Source organism: Lytechinus variegatus, chromosome 7 (assembly GCF_018143015.1).
Source record: "Lytechinus variegatus isolate NC3 chromosome 7, Lvar_3.0, whole genome shotgun sequence".
Taxonomy (NCBI): domain Eukaryota; kingdom Metazoa; phylum Echinodermata; class Echinoidea; order Temnopleuroida; family Toxopneustidae; genus Lytechinus; species Lytechinus variegatus.
In genome coordinates this window covers 17578114-17600127 of record NC_054746.1, presented here as the reverse complement: position 1 = coordinate 17600127, position 22014 = coordinate 17578114, and the positions used below count along the sequence as shown (strand labels likewise).

The window sequence follows — 22014 nt, the reverse complement described above, 5'->3', positions numbered from 1 at the left end:
AAACTTACAGAGATATGATGGTTATTTAACAAAAAAACCCAACATGGCCAAAGTTCATTGACATCTGGCAGCATATAAGGAAAAAAATAATCTCTGGACAGAAACCCAGAATTCAAAATCTAAATTGAATTCTTATATCACTGCTTTATCAGATAATTCTGCAACTGATTTTTTCACAGATAGTTTACCTAATGTAGATCTTAAACTTTTGTATGAGTGACATTTGATTGATCTTACACTACTGCATGATTACTGACTAGATTCCACCTACCTCTCTTGCAAGGCTTCTGAGTAACAGATTAAGATCAGGTTTCAACTGTGTAGCTTTGTTCACTGGAATACTAGAGACAATATCATACAAGAAACTTCCAAGCTGGTCTGAAAAAAAATGAAATAAAGAAAATAACATTTAACATTTCAATAATGCTTAACAATTCAAAATATTATTCTTAGTCGTATGTAAGTAGTCAGACTGGGATGATCAATACATGAAACATCTATTGTATAAGTGTAGAAAAATACGCTACTAAATACATGCATGTTTGGGCCTCATGAAAATATATCACATAATTTGTTCTACAATCTGCACCTGCATTGCACCCACTTGATCAATGAAGAAAGACATTTATGTACCATTTTTACAAGGCCGCCATCATTTTCAAGCTTCATCGCATCACGTTGGCAGTCTCCTTCATTCTTAAAACTGATATTTTCTTTCAAGTAAATAATGCTTCTTGTTAATATTTATTTTTCATTGCTTTATTATGACTATTGTATCATTGTTTTGTAAAACTTTATGTTGCATATCTATCTTGAATGCAGAAATAGAATAAAATCAAATCAAATCAAAACAAATCAAACAACTAAATTACTGACATCATCATCATACTTTCATCTAACTATATGAAAAAAAAATTCTTGCTTTCAATGTCTTGGGTATGTGACTAACACGTCATAGCATATATCATTCAATCTGTTTTCAATAGCTGAATAATAAAAATTAAAACTATAAACAAATAATGACTATTCATAATGTATGTAATGAACTGTCATCAATTAATTATAAAATATCACTGCTATTAAGTGTAAGAACAAAAAAAAATATGTTTAAAGGCTTTTGCTACTCAATCAAACTCTGGGTTTATACTAAAAAATTTACCTTTAGCTTTTATGGAATAGTGAATACAATACCTTCTTTAGTAACGTTATTGTCCTCAAGGTCTTGATGAGATTCAACAAAATGTTTGCAGATTTTTACCATTTGCTCTGGTTGAGGATTTCTATACAAAGAATATCAAATATATGTAATATCAATTAGATATATGAGAGGATATTTCAAAACAACAAAATAAAAAACAGGTTTAGACACTGTATCTTCATTAAAATACAGTTTGTTTACAAACAGTGTAATATACTCACTACCTACATTCTAATGCAAACTGAATTAGGGATTCAAGTCGTGATTCAAGTTCAAGTTCTTTTTAGTTATTTTTTACAACTAAAAGAAGAAAATTTCATTCTATAACCTATAGTCTACAGTCCATATCAGATATAGCAATGTATCATTACCAGGTTGACTTTAACCCCCCCCCCCTTTTCCTTAAAAAAAACTGTCTAAAATCATTAAAATAAACATGATAATCATAACACACTGAGAAAGGATGACATGTGAACTCACTTGCTGAAGCAGGAAACCAGACCAGCTCGAATGAGAGGAACATCAACAAAATCTCTGTATTCTTCAACTAAAGGAAATCAAAAGGATAAAAAATGTAAGTATAAAATAAAGAAAATTTTAATAAAGAAACTTCAGTATACCACAAATTACACAATCATCTTGTGAACTGATTTGAAAGTCCACATTACTAATGCCATGAACTTCAAATCAAATATTATTTGTTCAATTATTTTGTAGATTTAGTTTATTGCAATAACCTCTGTGAAAAACTATTGAGAACTTAGAAAAAACAAGTAAAAAACTAATGCACTTGGCTGAAACTTAACCGACATATTCCCCCAAACATAATTCAAATTCTTTTCCCCCATAACTTTCATCATCCAAAATACAATTTTATACTGATAATTCCTCCTAACATTTATATAGAACCAGTAACCTGTGGTTTATGCCATTCCCCATTTGAATTAGAGATATATAGATACTGCAAAGAATGAGCAATCACTTACTGAGCTGAACAACACTATCTAATCTCTGCTGTTTGACTTCATTCCTTGCCATGGCAATGACAAGAAACTTGTCAACTGATATACCAAGCTCCTGTAAGAATAAAAAATATCGAGATGAAAAAATACCAATTTATTAGATGAGATTGAAGAAAGGATCCCGAAGTTCAAGCCAAAGACTCACAGCAAATGGTTCACAAGTTGTCCGCTGACTTGGCAACCATGCATACTGAAAACTATCCATCAAACTACACTGTATGAAAATAATTTATGACCTTTGCACAGATTACGTTTACTTCCAAACAAAGACCACTTTATTGTGTCATTCCCTAACAGGTGTAATATAACTTACATTGATTGTTGCCTTGATGTCTGTTAGTGTTCCTCCAAGACATGGAAAGACAAACCTGGTGAAGGTATCACTGCTGGCCTCAACACCCATCTCACCCATCTGTTTCAATGTATTCATGATACCTGAAAACAAAGCAAAATGATTATTTTCCTTTTTAATCCTTTCTTGTTAACATGAACTTTTAATAACTGAAAAAAAATACATCACAAATATGAAATACTCCCCTTGCATATAGCACTCATGCAAGAGACATTTTTACCAACACTCATATTAAGAGACGGCCAAGATTTGTTTAGGATTAAGTGGTGACACAAGATTTGGGCCTAATAATCTTAATGATTAAAGCCGAAGTGAAGAATCAACCAGGAGCTGCCAGCCTGAACAAGAACATTTCAGTGTTATAAAACGCTGAAAAGCAGTATTTTAGTGAGGAAATAACTATTTTACAAGTAATACCATAGGACAACACATAAAACCAGACTTTTGAAATCATTATTTTGCATGAAACCATCAGTATTATTCCAGGGTAATACATAAGCACTTATCCGATTGCCCGGGGCAAGTAAAAGTTAAAGTCAGGCAAGTATTTTGAAGTAAAGACCAAAACTACTTGCTAGAATCGGGCAAGTGAAATTCTCACAGTAAAATTACCAAAATTAGGGTCGATATGATATACCGACCCTAAATTTGGTCATGGCGGGCAAGATAAAATTACTTTGCAAAAAGAAATGCAAGAACAAGGTTCATCAGTTCATGTCAAAAGAGAGAAAAAAAAAGGTCAATGGTTTCTTGAACCGTAATATATTTTTTTGAAGAGGTAAAAATTTTCTTCAAGGATTTTTTCAGGCAAGTGAAATAGATTTTCAGGCAAGTATTTAAAAATTTACTTGCCCGACAGGGCAAGTGAATCTAAAAAGTTATGTAGCACATTGTATTCTCATTTTCCAGTGCTAAATATGGAAAATCTGTACTACTTGGCAGCTCTGTCAACCCATAGCCATAGTAGATATCTGGGTCCGTCTTACAAAGAGTCATTGATCTGATTAACCTCAAGTATATGTTAATCCATCATAAGTATTCCCCACAGTCATAAGTTTTCCCACAGGAAATTTGCACAATGTAATTTTGTAAACAAAGAGAACACAATGAATTGCCAAAGAACAATAAATGAATATATCATCATATCTAGAAAAACAGAATGATCAATAATGCAATGCAAAAATGTTGACATTGCTGGCTTTCAATAGGTGTGGTTGATCAGATCAATCGCAACTCTTTAAGAGACCGGGCCCTAAACTCTTTAAATGCCTTTACTTATTAAATCAATAATTTTTATTCAATGATTCGATTTTCCAAAGATCTATATTTCATATATCAGGCAGCTACTACTGTACCACTGTACAGCTTAGATTTTCTCTTCTGACAGGTTATCTGCTAATATAAACTACACTGAATTAAAAAAAAAAAGAATCCTTATCAAAATCCTTACCTTCTTTGTCATTGGCAGCCGAATCTCTTGCAAATATTGGCCAGAAGTAGTGAGGTCTAACTGGAATATCCTGTCATAAACAAAATATATATTATCATTCACCCCTGTTTTCATTATCTTTTCTGGTACCATCTTACAAAAGCAACACTGAATTATTGTTCAATGGAAATGCAAAGATATTTTGCATTTCCATTTGAAATCTAGGGATTAATCTCGATCCAGGTGATACCAATCGCAGCCATCGCATCACCCCAATGTCAAGGAGCAACATATCGCAGCAGGCAGCGCAGAAGCCCCGGCCAATCATCAGTAAGTTCGGCAGATATAACACTCATCATGAGATCTACAAAGCTCATTCCAAACTCAAGGGAACCGATGTCTTCATTCATGAGGATCTCACCGCGAACTGACTAGCCATCGTCAACAAACTTTGTTTCCATGAGAACGTCAAGAAAGAATGAATGCATGATGGAAGGGTCATGGTTCTCAACGCTAATGGCAGGAAGATTTCCATCACTATTCTTGCCCATATGGACTCCAAACTGTAAGTTTACCTCGCTTGTTTGAGAATCTCATGTCACTAGTTCTCCTATACTCTCGTCGCACTATCCAATAAAGAGGTGGATCTCATTATAATACCTTTCCCCATCACATCAAATTATTGCAAAATATTAATGCATTCAAAAAAAGCCTTAAAAACATTTTTCTAGACTTCTTGTAATTTTTAGTTCAGATCCCTCATTCTTTCTTTCTTACTTTGTTATCTTGTATATATATTGTAAATATGTTTTTTTTTCAAATTTTGTCAACTTGTTTATCGTAAGCCAACTAAGTTTTTCTTTTCCTGTATTATATTTACATGTATATCTATGTAAGGGACCCCTCTGTAAAACAGCGTTGATATGTTATTAACGCTGAGCAGGGCAATCTCTCCATCTTTTTAATGATCATTTCTTTGTAATTGTAATTATATTATTATTATATTATTTTCAATCGACAGAAAATATATACAATACTTTAAAAATGTACTTGCTGTGAATTGGCATTTTTCAAACAAGTTTCAAAGTTTGAAAGACGGTGTTAAGCTTAATGTACTTTTTACAGGAACAGGACATTTTCAACTGTTTCATCAAATTCATGGAATATATACCATACATTGTAATAGGTACAAGCAGGCCTGTGAGTGGGGTTTCAAAAAAATAGCTGAAAAAAGCTGACAATTTACCGTACTATTTACTTCTCGTCTTTTGCTTTTTAGAGGTATCTTGCTAATCATGGTGCTCTTGAATGTCTGTATGCGCTCTTTTGAAAGTTGCCAGCTTCAGTTTGGTTTTGGAAGAAACAGAGGACTTTTTCTTCAACCCTATGCATTCTTTATGTTCTTCGTTACTCTTCTTTGCCATTTCTTTTGCTGCAGAGTGTGTGCGATAGTTCAAAACACTAACTTCGTAAACATCCCGAACACGTGAACTGGTTCATTCACTCGCGAGTCTCGATCGTATGTACATAACCAACAACGTGCACACGTAATGATTTCCCCGTGTTGTATGGGGTTTCCGTCCGCTGACAATGCATACAGATTGACGGGCCCATATGCCAACAACGGCAACGGTGCACGGTGTGATCCGCAGCAGTTTCATAGAGTTACATATACTAAAAATTCGAAACTTCGCCAAGGCAAAATACAAGGCCCCGTAACGTGTATATTCACAACACACACATTCTGCTCGCATCCATTTACCAAGACTTGTTTTCCAGCCGTTTTGGATAAAATAGCGGAATTTTGACTTAGAAAAAACGGAAATGGAACACAGGAAAAAAGCGGAAATTGAAATCGGTCTTAAAAATGAAAATAGCGGACTTCCGCTAAATAGCGGAGATTTCACAGGCCTGTACAAGACATCTGAGCAGGATGATCTATGATCATGTTGACTAAATTCAAGAAAAAGTTCAAATTCTTCTTCATATCTGGAATAACTATCTGGCATGGCAGATACTATCTCAATAAGTGAGCTAAAGCATGCAATGACACAACTCGGTAAATCCTCAGCAAAGAATTGAATTCATCTATCTCAATTAAATTCATTTAATTTCAATTCACTATATTACGGTCCAATTGTTTTCATGATAATACAATCAAATTCCTAACATCTCAATTGAATTCATTATACTTAAACTTAATTCATCATACTTACAAGTTCAAGCATCCTTCTTATGATTCCAAAAGCATAATCTGCATAGAAATTAACAAAAGTACAATTTATAACAACTGACGTTGAAAGTAAAAGCAGACATTTGCATATTATCATAACATCATTGATGTCTTCCCTATTCACGATAGCATTGGTACTATAATGAACGCTTTACCTACCCCTAAACACAACATTATTACACTTGATTTTATTTTTTTTAATCACTAAGTGCAATAAAGCATACAAATCAACTGTCTGAGCAATAACTCTGCCTTCTTATTAAGGTCCCTAAAATTTGATATTATCTTTTGTTGCCCAAGCATGAAATTCAAAAGAATCACACAATTTACAATATTACTCCAGTCAATACAATGATGATTCCAGACAACTTGCTGCGGTAAACAAGCAACTGAAATAAGCTCATCTTGAAAGAAGGATATTACTATTAAAACGGTAGCATTATATTTTACATACCTTTATTATCCTTCACTTTCCTGAGAGCAGAATGAAGTGCTACAATGTACGGTGATGAATGGAGGCCTGTTGAGATTAGCTCATCCAAGTGTCCAAATAAGGTTTCATGAGGCTAACAATAGAAGTTATTTAAAGAATAAATGAAATCATATTCTTGCAAAAAAATACCAATTAATAAGTAATCAACATCTGATCCTGAAAAGTAAATCAATGGGTGCAAGCCAGATGTGAATTAACATTATTCAGTTTCCCAACTAACCGTTAACATTGCATGACCAAAAATTACTTCATATTAATCCGCATTTCAAAATGCACTTCAAACATAAAGAAAAATAATTTCATTTACATTTATTAAATGTCAGAAAAAATATGATATGTACAAAAAAATATTTTAAAAAGTATAACACTTCTAAAAATAATTTATATTCGGCAGGGTCGCACTTCATATCAATATAATTTCATAAGCTATTGGCAAAACTAAAAGATCCTGCAGTTTGATTAGGCAACAGCCAATTTGCAAAATATCTTGCATTTGTTGACAAGGAAATGAGGTGATAATCATCTCCATGAGACCAAAGTAATAACTACAATTTTAGATCGTGTTAACCACATGGTAAATAACCATACTCACTAGTTGTATTTGGACTGCATGATCGATGAAGAAGTTTCCTTGGTTCTGTGGCTCTGCAGAGTTTTCTACTCTCAATCCCTGAAACATCTTGAGAACTACAAATGCTGCATCGTTGTGTCCTTTGGTCATCAGACTCAATGAAAGGTTAATAGCATCTGTACCAAACAATAATTAGGGAAGTGTTTCATGAAAGGACTCGCCAGAAGGTTTATCCGACAAAGTCTGTTTTATCTGACAGCAGCTCCATTATCATCATTATAGAGATGCTCAGCCATTCAAAATTGAGAAAAGTTGTCATCTAACAGTTAATAATAATAAGTTCACTGATATAGTGCTCTTACAATATATCATTGTTTCACAGCGCTTTACACAATGATGGAATAGAAAATTATAATAACGAATACATATAAAGATCACTGATTAAAAAGCAGAGTCTTGAGATGTTTCTTAAATACTTCCAGAGAAGGAGAAAGTCGCATATATCTTGGAAGGTCATTCCAGAGTCTTCGGGCACAGTTGATGAAATGCTCCCCAGGAGGTGGTTTTATCTTTTCTCAATGAGATTCATTTACACATGACAAGTTTAATTATGATAATCTACTGTTGTTCTGACAATTAACCATACCCCCACCCCAACCTCCCTTTCCTTCTAGGTTGCTAGTTCATAATTTTCTATATGATTTCTTTTATGATTACTTCATTTAGTTTTTGTACAGGTTAGACAATATTTGTAATGTAATTTTGCTTAATAAATTACAGAGTATGCTGGCAATTTTATGATTCTGAATTTTGTCTTTCTCTTTCTATCGGAAAAAACCTGGCTTATCATAACATACAGTTATCATTTAATATTTCAATGAGTAAATGCAGAAATCTGTGCTCTTTACACTTTTGCATCTGACAGGTATTTACAAAGTTCTGAATCAATAGGTGTATGTCAGTCCACGACATTTCAAATGTTATTTGAATGATGAAAATGAGTAGAAAATATATTGTCTGCTCATACCTTAATCAGTCAAAATTAATTAAAATGTTAGAAGAATCAACACAAAAGGATATCCAGGACCCATAATAAAAATTTGTTGCCTTTTTTAAATGTTAGAGAAGTATGACGTGGCTCTCCATACTCACCAGGGATATATCCTGCATTGAGTTGTACTTTCTCTAGGATCTATAAAATACAAAAGAACTCTTTAATGATATCTTTATTTTGATTGCAAAAGTACTGTCTTAGAAATGCAGTTGTGCTCAAAATTATGTGAACCCCACCACAAAATACACTCCTTCATGCTGAGTGTTGAATTTAGACAACAACACTCCAATGTTCAGCAAGCCCAGAGAAATAAAATTTATTGAATGTAATGTTTTATCACCCGACTTCACAATTAAATTTCTACAATATGGCAGAACTCTAAACGCTAAATATGTTCACTTTCTGGCGGGGTTCACAAACTTTTGAGCACAATTGTAGATGTATTGCTTTCAAGGATTGCAAAACTGATGCTCTATTTCACTTTTGAACAAAACAAAAAATCTGTCTCATGTTATGTAACTGATGAAATGGCAAACAGTGTTGAAGATCATCATATATCCACAAGTTCAATGGAGGCTTGTAGATAGGAAGAGACAAACTAAGGCAAAAATGAAAATAAATAAAAAAAATTGATGAGTCACCATAATAAAACATGCAAAAGGAACCTTCATCAATTTTCTAAATGTTAACAAAAAAAAGTTGATAAAAACTGGTGAATGGCTTAGTATAACGTTGTCTGTGTCATGAGCAGAGAGAAAACTAGTGTCTAACTGAACACTCCACCTCCATTATATTTGTATCGTGCACAATCACGGATCTATGACATGTGAACCTATCATGAGAAGAAAAATGGATCAAGGAGCTTCCAAATTACACCTACAAAACCTGACCAACTTACTTTATTTTTTCTCTCTGTTTCAGCAAACATTTTTTTTCAGGGGGGGGGTTACTAACCAAACATGAGGACTATTGGCTCACCTGTGGGAGATGCTCACTATGTCCATATGTAGCAAGACTGTATGCTACACTCAGGAAACATCTTCCTGAAAGATTTACATTCTCCGATTCCAATTCCTGTGTCAGCTGTTTCATGGAAATCAAAGTTAAAATAAAGAGTGACAATTAATTACATAGATGCTCCACCTTTGGCATTTCATATAATTGCGAAATTCCAAAGTTAACTCCTAAAGTTCAAAGTCGGTCCCTCAGATGAAATTGATATACATGTAAAGCACCATAATACAATAATATACTTGTCTCAGGGACATTATCAGGAGTTTAACTGAATTTAGAAACATACCTTGTTGATGTTTTCAATGTCTCCTTTTTCAGCGTAAGCACACATAAGTGCAGTATAGGTATCAGCACTAGGCTCTAGACCAACGCTCCTACGAAGAAATAAAATTGCTAAGTTGTTACTGACTGAATTTGAAACAAAATCAGTTTGCTTCGATTCAGGACAAATGGGATTAGAAGGTAACAATCTAATTTTAAAAATAGATGCCTTAAACCCTTGCCAAATGCAAAATATATTGCACATGTATGTTGAACTTTCAAGAACTGTAAATTGAAAATTCATTGAATATTTATTACACTAGAAATAAAATATGCAATCTAAAAATGAATGCAAAGTGCAGAAATAACTGCACACACACACAATATTGTGTGCATAAATCAACTTATATTTGAATGACCTAAGTAGATGCAATTAAGAATAGGGAGTAAGTCTTATTCATATTGTGAACTCTGGAAAGAAACAACTATTCATCATAAAATTTCTCATTACCATATTGACATATGACTGTAATATAATAAAACTATTTAAGGTTAAAACATATATGTAAAATATCCACTTACCTCATTACATTCAATATGTTCTGTGCATTATCAAGATCTCTGCAGAAAAAATAGATATTATTCATAGTGATGGTAAAAATCATCATACTTTAGGTTTATCATTTCTGAACACCTAATTAGTCTTAGAAAAAAAAAGTCTTCAACTATAATGAACACATTCTGATAGGTAAAAACAAAATAGGTGATGTCCAATAAAATGGCATTCTATTCATGGAGATAGATTCTTAAACATGATTTCACGTAACTAACACCATGGTGGTAACGATACCATAATGAGTTTGTACAGAATCCAATTAAATGACTGCCAAAGTGTCTGTTTATATTGATAAAAATATCTGCCAAAGAATTGTGTAATTGCTGAGAAATTAGCAACATAAGCATGAAATCTGAGCAGAATGTCAGATCTTTTTCCAAGCAATAATAATACAGTGAAATCAGGAAGTGCTGCATCTACTTTCATCTATCTTTAAGTCCCTGGATAAAAGCAAATTTACCAAACTAATATTTTGTTTAGATTTCAACCTTTGGAGGAAAATATCTCTGAAAGACAAAATTACCCTGCTCTTCCATGTCCTGTGATGAGGGAATTAAAGATGCCCTCTGTAACAGGAAGATCCTTAGACTTCATGAACTCCAGGATCTTGGTAGCTCCCTGGATATCACCTTGCAGGCAGTATGCACTGATTAATCTCTGGTAGGTAATCTGCAATAAAACCATACATAAATATATTCAATTAATGATCTACAACAAGCTTCAGGACTACTCCAAACACCTAATAGGGACTTTTCGATTTGCAGGCTCACTAGTGGGCTGCTAAGTAAGTATGTCATAAAAGATAAAAATCTGCTTGTGTTCTGTGCTCACAAGTTGGTGGAGTGGAGCAAAGCGATAAGGAAGCACCTATTGCCAATACATTGCTATGATCTATTTTCTATCTTCTATGATTTTTTGGGGGAAATGTGTTTCATCGAAAAAAGAAAAAAATCCAACAGGGAACCTGCAAGCAGCTTTTTCCTACTAATCCTCACACTTCATCATTGACAAAACAATGGGCAATGCTGGAAAGTTGCAATGAAAGAACATATTGGCATCTCTGGATTCCCACCAAATGATCTGGCACAGACAAGTTGCCAGGGACTCAATTTTATCATGAGGGGAGCAATAAAAAGCTCTTCTAATATTTTAAAGGGGAGCATAGGGGAGCACTACATAAAGCTCTTCTTTGACGATTTCAGAATGGATGGAGGAACGTACACTAAGTTACAACCCACAACCAAAGGAGACAATCACATATATATCTATCCAATATTTATCTCACTGAACTCTTAAATGTCATTCTTGCAAGTGTGTTATTACTTACAATATAATTGCATGTTATTTACAAAACCTTGACAGAGAATGAGGTTTTTAAGGTTGACTCTAACAGTTTGATCATTGACTGACACTCTTGTTAAGCAATTGCTGAGGCGAGTGATAAATCGCTCTACCAAAAATGGATTAAGGAGAGCGGTAACGAGTGATCACTCACACTCCCCTTAAACTGAGTCCCTGAGTTGCCTATCTTTGGTGGTGATTCTCAGGCTATTTGAAAAATAAACTTGCCTTGACTGAAGGCTTACTGGGAGGAAAAGGCCCTTCGGGTGGTCACAATAGAAGTTGGATAAATAGACTATCAAAATACAATGTCTGTGGCTCATATCTTCAGTGGGTATTAGTGTTAAAAAAGAAACCAAGATAATTGGACTACTTACCCTGTTTGGATCTATGCCATGTTGTTCCATTTGAGCCAAGAAGTCAGTTGGGGAGAATTTATGCTCATTTTGAAGATAAACCCGGAGTAGGGCATTGTAATGGGTGACATCAAAGGTAGTTCCTGATACAATACAAAAATTTGGGCAAAGTTAACACATTTTCAAGTTGTTGATAATAAGTGTCAATATGATAAGAGGCTAATTAATAATAATACTAATCCGCTTTTATATAGCCCTAAATACATGGGAACGACGTGTCTAAGCGCTTTACAGATATATTATTCCCCGGTCATCGGATTCAATCAGTCATTCCCGCACACAGTACTGGACAAGCTACAATGACTTTCATATCCTACCAGGTACCCATTTAGCACCTGGGTCGAGAGTGGCGAAGTGTGGATTTACGCCTTGCCAAAGGACGCCAGACCGCGGTGGGATTCGAACACACGACCTGCTGTTTACAAGGCGAGAGTCAGAACCACTACACCACGGCTCCTCCATCTAATTCTTAATATATCAAAATTCACGTACAAAGATATGTTTGGGAGACAGCTTCAATGGAAAAAAATCAATTAAATCTTATGGTTATTCCATTTCACCATAAAAACAAGAATCGAATGTCATTAAACATTGAAGTTACAGATATTTCACTCTGGTTTCTCATGAATATCAATAATAAATATTAACTAAGACTAAAATACAGGTAAAATGTGCTTTATTGTATCATAAGTACATTCTACAAACATATTTTTATATTGACTAATTTTCTTCATGGGATGCCCTTGTAATTTATTTACTTTTAAATCCTATACGAGCTATTCACTGGTGCTCTTACCTAGCTCTTTAAGTTTATCCCATATACTGGAGACAAGTGCTGTCCTCTCTTCAAGGGCTACCTCTGGCAAGAGTGACCCACAGCTTCTGATGAGTAGCAGGGCCTGGTTTGGCTTAGCAGCACCTGGGCATTTAGTAGGGGAAAAGAAAGAAAGCATTACAAATTTTAATCATTTGGCAGTAAAAGGACGATGCCCAGGAGGAGAATATTCTAAAATTGGACATTTCACAACTCATACATACTTGCCAACATTTGAAATCTAAAAAGAGGGACAAATTTGGCCGGGGCCCAGGGGGCCGCTTAGGCTCCCGACTTGGTTCAGGGGCAGCGCCCCAATTGGGGTCTCAACTCTCAAGGGGGCGTTGCCCCCTTGAAGCTGAAAGAAAAATAGCACTATGGAGGGCCATTAGATGCTTAAAATGATACCAGAATCACATAATATATATATTAATAGACACTCTACACACATGCCCCAGTTCTGTAGTTCAGTATCCATGATCTTGAAAATATTCTCCCCTGTTGATCTGTCAGAGCACTGTTGCAGTGACAAAAGTTCACATGCTACCTGACCAATATTATCGTCATAAGTTTTCAGGAGTATTGGGTACAGTTTCACGGCTCCTTGATCGGTACTGCCATCTGTAGCGATACTGTAAGGCTGATGCTTGACTTTACTGACCAAAGCTTTCGCATCGCTGTCCGCTAGGGTACAAAGGATGTTACTTGTTTTTGTCCGAGCAGCATTTGTCTGAACAAATCACCAGCATGGTCAGAAACATCAATTGCAATGTTATGTTCCACCAAAAAATCAGTAAATCTTACCTCGGCTCCAATGACAGAGGTATCCTCTTTGGGCATAAAGGAAGATATTTTGGACATGCGAGTCGCATCGAGATCCGCCTTTTCATTGTCGATGTGTTTTTTCTTCTCGGCGTGCCTTCTTATATCATTAGCTCCTCCACTTGAGATTTTTATGTCCTGCCGGCAACACATGCAAATTCAACGCCTTTCGTGCTTGGCTTTATGAAATGAAATCGTTGTTTGTACTCCCCTTTAAATTTCTGCAACCGTTTTCCACTCATTTTGATCAAATCCTCTCTAGTTTTGCGAAATAATCCTGTTAAATCCACGATCGTCACATACCCCGTGCACAGCTCAGCAAGCGTTAATACATGTCCCACATATAGAGATCGGTGCTGTGCATACATGCGTTGTGCACAAGTACATGGGCACTCCGCATCGCATGCAAACAAACCACGTTTTCGCAGTCTAGTCAGTCGCATGTGTACACCGGTCACACAGCGGAAAATCGACTTGGGAGAGCGATCGAAACTTGACATACCGTACACATGACCGTACATGTACCATCGGTCAGTTTCGTTGGTGGGACTGTAACATTACGTGTATCGATAGCTCAAACCCGGAAGTCATAGACAATACTGTACATTTCGTATATATTGAACACGCGCAAACACTTTTTTCTCTTGTTTTCTTTATTGATTTTTTTTTGTCTAGGCTCAAAAATCGGAACATTCCGATTTTTCTGCTCTAAAAAATTTTAAAAACGGGACAATTCCGATAAAAACGGGACAGTTGGCAAGTATGCTCATAAGATAACAAATCTTTGAAATTATTATAATTTTTATTGATATACAGATAATCTAGAATTTTTCTGATTCTTTAAAAAAAGAATCCTGCAATTTCTTTTTTTCTTCGTAACAGTGACATTTGTTTCAAAGCATGGACTGCCTCAGAGTATCCAAATATATTTGTTGCTTTTTTCAATGGAAACCAAATATTTATGGAGATACAATTTGATATGGTAAAATCTACATTTCATGAAACCCAGCTTTTAAACATTATTGATAAAAAAAACTGTCTGTCTACAATTGTAAAAAAAAACCAGAATGTCTTCATTATACTGTATAGTCTGACTGGATTTTATAATTTTCAGGGGGGGGTACAGGAATAACAGAAAAACACAATTCCCTACCTAATTTGCAAATTTCATCAAATACAAGGATCAACTGAGCTTTGGTGATTCGTCCTGTTCTTCTGACCATATCGTCTAATCTTCTGAGAACCATTCTGAATTCATTGTCTGATCTGATTGGCTGAGCGGTCTCCATGGAATCAGGTTGTTCAGCCGACTCGGCAGAGATTGACTGAAACCTGGATATTGCCGCTGAAAGACATTGCAGGTTAGAAGTTCTGGAAATCAAATGGAGAAAGAGTTGCTTTGAGGATATTTGAAAACATATTTCGAATTTGAAATCTATATTTGTCTCAGGGTTCGTATACAGAAATTGCAGTAAGAAGTACATGACATATTTGAATGTTAATGTTATGACATTATGTAATAGATACTAACCCTCATCTGTTTGTAATGTGTTTGTTGATAATATACAGAAAGCTATGTTAAAGTAAATGTGTTTATCTATTTTATAATCTTTAATGTTATTTTCTGCATGCATAACGATGCATTATCATTTTTGCATTTATATGCAAGGCTCGACATTAGCGGTGGCCCGGGGCCACCAAAAATTCATCTCGGGCAACCATTATTGAAAAAATGTTAAGTTTTGGTGGCCCGAATCGGGCAACCAATAATTTTCAAAGTAGCGCAATTTTTTCTCCCGATTTTGCATGCATTTATCAACCTTCTACAGTTAAAATTGCAAGCCAATTCGTCATGCGCCTTTTTTGTTAATCTACACACAAATACACACACAAAAAGAGTGCGTAGTCATGACAGTATGTAGGCCTACCGCTAGCATACAGTAACTATTATTCAGCCGGCCACGCCGGCTGTCTGGCTGAGCTTTGCATGCATGAAACCAATGCAGCTAGCTAGCTGTGCACGAGCAGACTATTCAGACCCAGGGAGCTGCGATACGAAATGTTACTGCTAAGAAATCTTCCCCAGAACTTTGGAAATCTACGTCAAAGTCACATTTTACACAAATGAAATGCCCTTGTACAGTCCATATTACTGAAACCTGATTAATTGCAAGCATTAAAAGGAGGAATTATGACCTCTCTTTTGACTCAAAAAGACCGATTTCCAAATGCATTAATACACATAGGTGAGTACATCACAGTCCCATATGTGCATTTGTATGTATGTTGATATTTGGTTTATTTCGAAGCTGTGTCTCTTTGAGCCAAAAATAAATAGGCCGCTCTTTCTTTCTTGTTTACAAATGACTTCTTAAACCATTCTTAAGGAAGTAAATACTTTGGGAAGGCATTTCATTGATATGACATGTGATTTTTTTTCCATCATTTTGTCAAATATAGGGAAGGAATTGTCTCACTGTTTTTTCCAGATAACTTTTGCCATTTTATTTTTTTCTTTCATTTTTTTCAGTGATTAAACCATTTATACCCCTTCCCATTGAAAATACCTGATTAAAGAACATGTTTCTACTGAATAATAATAATTTTCCCCATTTTTTGATAATTTTGTTTGATTTATTTTTCTTAAATTTTCTTTTGTTTTTCTCAAAATTTTTTTTATGACCTGTTCTTTGTTTTTTTCTTTCTTCATTTTTTCTTTTGTTTTATGCAAAGTAAAATAACAGCAAGCACGATTTATATACAAGATGTACAAAGAATAGTGGTACGTGTTAGTGATTGCAGAATATTTCAGTTTGTTTTATTCATTTTTAATTAATGTTTTTCTTTATATTTTTCGGGCCACCAAACTTTATTAGTGGGCCACCAAAAAAAATTATTTGAAGGTTTTGGTGGCCCGAACGGGCCACCACCAAAAAAAGTTAATGTGGAGCCTTGTTATATGTATTATTCATTTGTTTGTTAAATGTTAATACAAATTGTTTTCCAGTTGTCATACACAGCTTTACGAACAGATTAAAGGGGAATCCACCCCAAATAAAAACTTGTTTCTATGAGGAAAAGAAAAATCAGACAATTTGATACGTTTGATTTGACTATAGGTGGTTTCAGACCGCCTCAAAGTTCGTCAGTTCCAGGTATTATCTGATTGGGAAATTTACCCCGATCAGAAAATACCAGGAATTTGGGTAATGTGAAAGCAAACTATGCGTAATTTCCCCGAAAGAAAATACCCGGTAAATAGTAGGTACTTGGCGAAATTACGAGATCTTTCGCGGGGATTTTTCCAAGGTCGCAGGTATTTTGGCAATGTAAAAGCAATTTACGGGAACTTTTAGCCCAGCGTGTCGTTGGGCGCGGCCGCGTGGGTGGCTGCTGGGCTAGTGATTTTGCATCTTGCGCCTTGCTTGCTTATCAGACCATACTGCGCATGCTCGTAAATTCGGGAACTATTCCCGAAAGGGTATGTTTCAGGGCGGTGTGAATGCAGGAATAATTAATGGGTATTTTCTAGCCTAAAAAAGTTCTCGTAATTCAACGGGGATTCTTGTGATCGAGGCGGTTTGAAACCACCTTATTTAGCAGGTATTTTCTTTCGGGGAAATTACGCATAGTTTGCTTTCACATTACCAAAATACCTGGTATTTTCTGATCGGGGTAAATTTCCCGATGAGAGAATACCTGGAACTGACGAACTTCGAGGCGGTCTGAAACCACCTATTAAAACAGCAATTCTCCCTCACTCTATAAAAACACCATCTACTTTCAAGATATTCCAATTATTACCCAGATGCATGACTGGATGATTTGTATCTCAAATTAATTATTTTCAGACACCTTTTTAATATGGTTTAGATAAAATTTTCAGTGTATGCTAGTTTGATTTTCTCTTTATATCGAAATCAACATTTTTTCTGGGGTGGACTTGACCTTTAAATCTTTATTCAAATACAAAATTTGTCCTAGAACTATACTGTCTTCATTTCTTTTATCTTTCAGAAATATTTCCCAAGGTCAATTGAAATATGCCCAGCCCAGGCAAGGAAATCTTAGAAACACAGCTTCATTTAATTACTTTGATTGATGTGGTTTGTGCAGTGTTGGTAATAATGTCATAAAACCAACACCACATTTTTATGCAGTGTAACAGGGTGTAACAGGGCAAACCAGGGGCGGATCCAGCCTTCGCCAATGGGGGGGGCCTAGATTTTTTTTTTCATCCATATTTTCCCCGATCGGCCGCTCGAAGATGATTTTCAGTTTCTTTGAAAGGGTAGTCCTAATAGTCACTTTTTAGCTTTATTCATATTTATCAACATAAATATATAATATCACAATCCTTATATGCAAGCGTGAAGCGCGAGCTAGATTTTTTGGAAATCTTATGTATTTTTTCCTAAAATTTGAACATTCTGGGCAATGTTTGTTATCCTGAAAAGATATGTATGCAACTAATTAATTACTGCGAATGCAAAGCGCAAGCAGAAATGAACTGATGGAAAAGGTACCTGTTAAAGATTGCACGCAGTTAGCCATGAAGACGTTATATATTTTAAAAATCAATAATGTGAGCACGAAGCGCGAGCTGAAATTGTTTGACATTTTTACCAGTGAAGAATGGAAATTCTAAGCACTTTTTGTAACTTAAACAGAAGAGGTATATAACTAAACAATTAATGCGAGCGCGAAGCGCGAGCGGAAAATTGATTTGATTGACTGTGCTGGCGTGACATGTGAATTTGTGAAATGCATTGAATTTTCTGGCGAGTTTTCTAATGTCAGGAGGCAATGCATCGAATATTCAATGAGGGATTTAATATTCAATATCAATTTTAAAAATGAATAAAAATTGAGCAGTAGTATTCAACATTATGTAAACGAACAAGCACCCGAAAACTGCGATGTGAAACCATGCCCAGAGCTAAAAATGAGATTGGCTCTGGAAAATTGAACAAGACTCCATGACAATAAAAAAGACCCCCCCATGCATTTTTTTTTACCCTTACATAAATTAAAATTTTTCAATTATTCACTTGACATGAACATTCTGTTTGACAACAATACAGTACCAGTATACATCAGTAATAATACATCAATAGATTTTTATCGCACAATACATTTTCCATAGATTTCCAATCAATCGTAGATATTTATACATATATAATAATACATATATTTCTAATCATTTATTATTAATATTGAGCATACATCGATCACATAATTCGAGCTTGACATGGCCTGACAATCATTTGAATAAAAAATAGTAAATAGTAAGGACCTCCCTCATCACTGATGTCAAAAATCGGACCGAGAAAATGCCTCCGTGTTCTTAAAAAAAATAGTAAGATAGCAAATAGCAAGGACCTCCCTCATCACCGCTCTCAAAAAACCCGGACGATCAACTACTATCTTTTTTTACTTGGCCTAAGCTTAAACTAAAGGGACAATTCAATTATTCAGTATCTTATTCATTAATCCCTAGTAAGAGCACAAAATCTGATGTCTGATATGATTGCCTGAAAACTGGACATCTCAATCACTTTTGTATGCATCAGTTAATATATAATTAACCATTGATGCGAGCACAAATGCAAACCTAATTTTTGTTTTTTTTTACAGAGCACTTTTTTAGTTTTAAAAAATCAATTTGTAAATCACACATAATAATGAAAGTTCTATTATAATTTCCGAGATGAAATGTTTAAAATGTAATGTAACTTTGTAAGCGCGAAGTGTGATCGAAAATTTTATTTAGTGACATGAAAGATTTTACAAGTCTTCACTTCAGTTCATCTTACCGTAAGTAACGGTGTATTAACCGCACCCGTGTATTAACCGCACCCCCAACTTTGGACTCAAAAAAAAAAAAAAAAAAAAAAAAAAAAAAATCTTCTCACATTTACATGCATATTTGAGGTACGGAGAAACAAAATCTAAGCTTTTAAGGTTTCAAAGTATCCAAAGAGATTACCGGTATGCAGAAATATGCTGTTCTTGATCAATTCATCTACAAATGTTAGAAAGAAAGAACGGTCCCGCCAATATTGGCAACTTACACACTCGCTCACCTCACTGTCACAGTGTACACACACAGCACTGCCATTACATTGCAAACTACGATACAGTACAAGTCATGCCAGTACATCTTATCAAATTATGATCTGTGTCTTTCCCAGCGTAGGAGGAAGAAACATTCACATTTCTTGCATCACAATCTCACAATCACTTTCAGAAATTTGATGTCTTAGCATGAATTTTGGATACGGGATTATAGGAAGGTTCAAGAAACAAAGAAATTGGCATTTTTTCCAGTTGTTTTTTACGGCTTCGTGCCGTCTCTCTCGTGCGTGGTTTACATGGTATCTTATGAAAAGCAAACAGGAAAGAAAAAAAACAAGCTGGCGCGAAACGGGACTTTGAATAGCGCCAGCTTAAGTCGCACTGTAACCACATTACAACGCAATCTCTACGCTCACTCAACTCTCGCTCAGCGGTGACAAAATATTACCGAGTATGCTTGGCGTCTCTTTTAAATTAGTCAGGGAACTTCACTACTTTGAATCGAGAATAAAGTCAAAATTAGTGTCATGAAGGTGAGCGCGTTTGTTATGGACAACATTTAATTAATGTTGCAATAATTGCTTCCCATTACCCGCGGCTCATACCCCTCTAAACGACATTGCCTGGGCGGCTACGCCCGGCCACTCGATGTGTTGTGAACTGGCAGACATCGTACATGTACGGGAGGGGTTACGGCGGGCTGGCTCAGACCCGTCACCGTGTATAAACCGCACCCCCGACTTTTGCTTCTACCCCGCCGAGAAAAAGGTGCGGTTAATACACCGTTACTTACGGTATTTTAATTCACTCGTCTTCTTCCTCTTTTAGTTTTAGTTTTGTTTCCCCTTCTTTTTTCTCCTCTCTCTTCACTTCTTTTTTTTTCCTTTCCCTTTTTTATTTGCTCTGCCAATAGGAGGGCCCCCCCCCCCGATCCGCCTAACGTTAGATGCTAACGTTGGGCCTTTTCTAGTTGTGAATATTAAAATCACAAGTTCATGCATGTGCAGTGCAGTACGTGCGTGTCGCCTCGCACTAGCGCCTGGCGCGCCTGGCAAGCCTGGCCCTCGCTCGAGCCGAGGGGACCGGGATGGTCCCCGTGGGCAGAGCTCAGAACAAGGCTCGGTCTCACTCAAAACGCGGATGGTATTGGCAGTCAATAATCTGTATATTTACCCCAAATTTCTCCCAATAGAGTCATCTAATGTCCTCGCAGGTATGATTCGAACAGAACGTTGAAGACTTGACCTAGCTGCAATTCTTGCGGCTAAGGGTAATAATCTGGAAAACCGAAGAGCGGATGCCATTTTGCTATTTTGCTTCGCGCACGTGTGTGACTGTAGTTTACCCAAAGACCTTATAATATATTACTAGACCGAAAGCTGCGCGCGCGTTCAGCACAAAACAAATGAGATTAGACTCCGCCTACCGCGATCATTTGAAGACAAAAATAAGCCCATTGACATTCATGAGCGTAAATATATTCATATTCCGGCCTTGTCATTGGCTAAGAGCGTCATTAATACGCGACTTCCCCGATTCTTTGTCATCGATACTAGTGGTATCGTGTTACAGAAGTAATTATTCATTTGACCTCATTACGTCATCTAATTTATTCATTCTGAAACTTTTCTTTCCACACAAAAATGGACCTACGAACACTCCGGTGAGTACGTATAAATTGATATAACCACATGAATTCAGTGGACTATTTACAAATTTCACACTGTATTTTGTGATCTTAGGTTATTTCTCTACCAAATTAGAGAGTTTACTATCATTCTTCTGTTAAAGGAAAGCAGAATTTGGTCTTTGAAATTGAAGTTAGATTGTCATCGTCGCCCAGTGCAGCCTGTATGTTGCTTGCAGTGTTGCGGTTATGCCGCTGTCTTAACCACATGTATTTTGTACGGGCTCCTAGCCGATTGGGCATCGAGAGAATTTCGGGCCGGTTTGGTTCACCTCCAATTAACAAGGACCAACCCACGATTGATTAAAGCAAGAAGAATGAAGCTTCTTTTTGTACACTGTAACGTTAGATCTAGAGGGAGATCTGCATCTATCTTCAGTAGATCGAAACCCAGTCAGGAATAAACTGTGAAGTGGAGTGTGGATGAAGATATATTGCCTGTCATTGTGTCAATCCTCACTTTCAGTTTCAGATATCAAATTTATTTTGCATAACTTCAGGCTTCTTCATTTAGCCCCCACCCATTTTAACTTATTGTTATTTATAAATAGGGTCTATAGTTAGACTCCTAGATTAAAAGCTTCAGTCTCTCTATTTTGGTTGTTCTGCTGAA

At 35.8% G+C, this 22014-nt stretch overlaps 1 protein-coding gene across 1 annotated transcript in view; it reads right to left on the bottom strand.

Annotated features, from left to right (window-relative positions):
- LOC121418609 (leucine-rich PPR motif-containing protein, mitochondrial-like) overlaps positions 1-21055 on the bottom strand; it is a 41583-nt gene extending 20528 nt beyond the window's left edge. Inside the window, exons 1-18 of the mRNA XM_041612586.1 lie at positions 20888-21055; positions 14790-15007; positions 12797-12919; positions 11962-12083; positions 10767-10912; positions 10210-10248; positions 9653-9740; positions 9331-9435; positions 8451-8490; positions 7320-7474; positions 6689-6800; positions 6218-6255; positions 4023-4092; positions 2534-2655; positions 2185-2275; positions 1679-1745; positions 1192-1280; positions 272-378 (exon numbers count right to left, since the gene is read on the bottom strand). Coding sequence (XP_041468520.1) covers positions 272-378; positions 1192-1280; positions 1679-1745; positions 2185-2275; positions 2534-2655; positions 4023-4092; positions 6218-6255; positions 6689-6800; positions 7320-7474; positions 8451-8490; positions 9331-9435; positions 9653-9740; positions 10210-10248; positions 10767-10912; positions 11962-12083; positions 12797-12919; positions 14790-15007; positions 20888-21018 — 1863 coding nt within the window. The 5' untranslated portion in view covers positions 21019-21055. The remainder of the gene's footprint in view (positions 1-271; positions 379-1191; positions 1281-1678; positions 1746-2184; positions 2276-2533; positions 2656-4022; positions 4093-6217; positions 6256-6688; positions 6801-7319; positions 7475-8450; positions 8491-9330; positions 9436-9652; positions 9741-10209; positions 10249-10766; positions 10913-11961; positions 12084-12796; positions 12920-14789; positions 15008-20887) is intronic.
- Between the last annotated feature and the right edge of the window lie 959 nt (positions 21056-22014).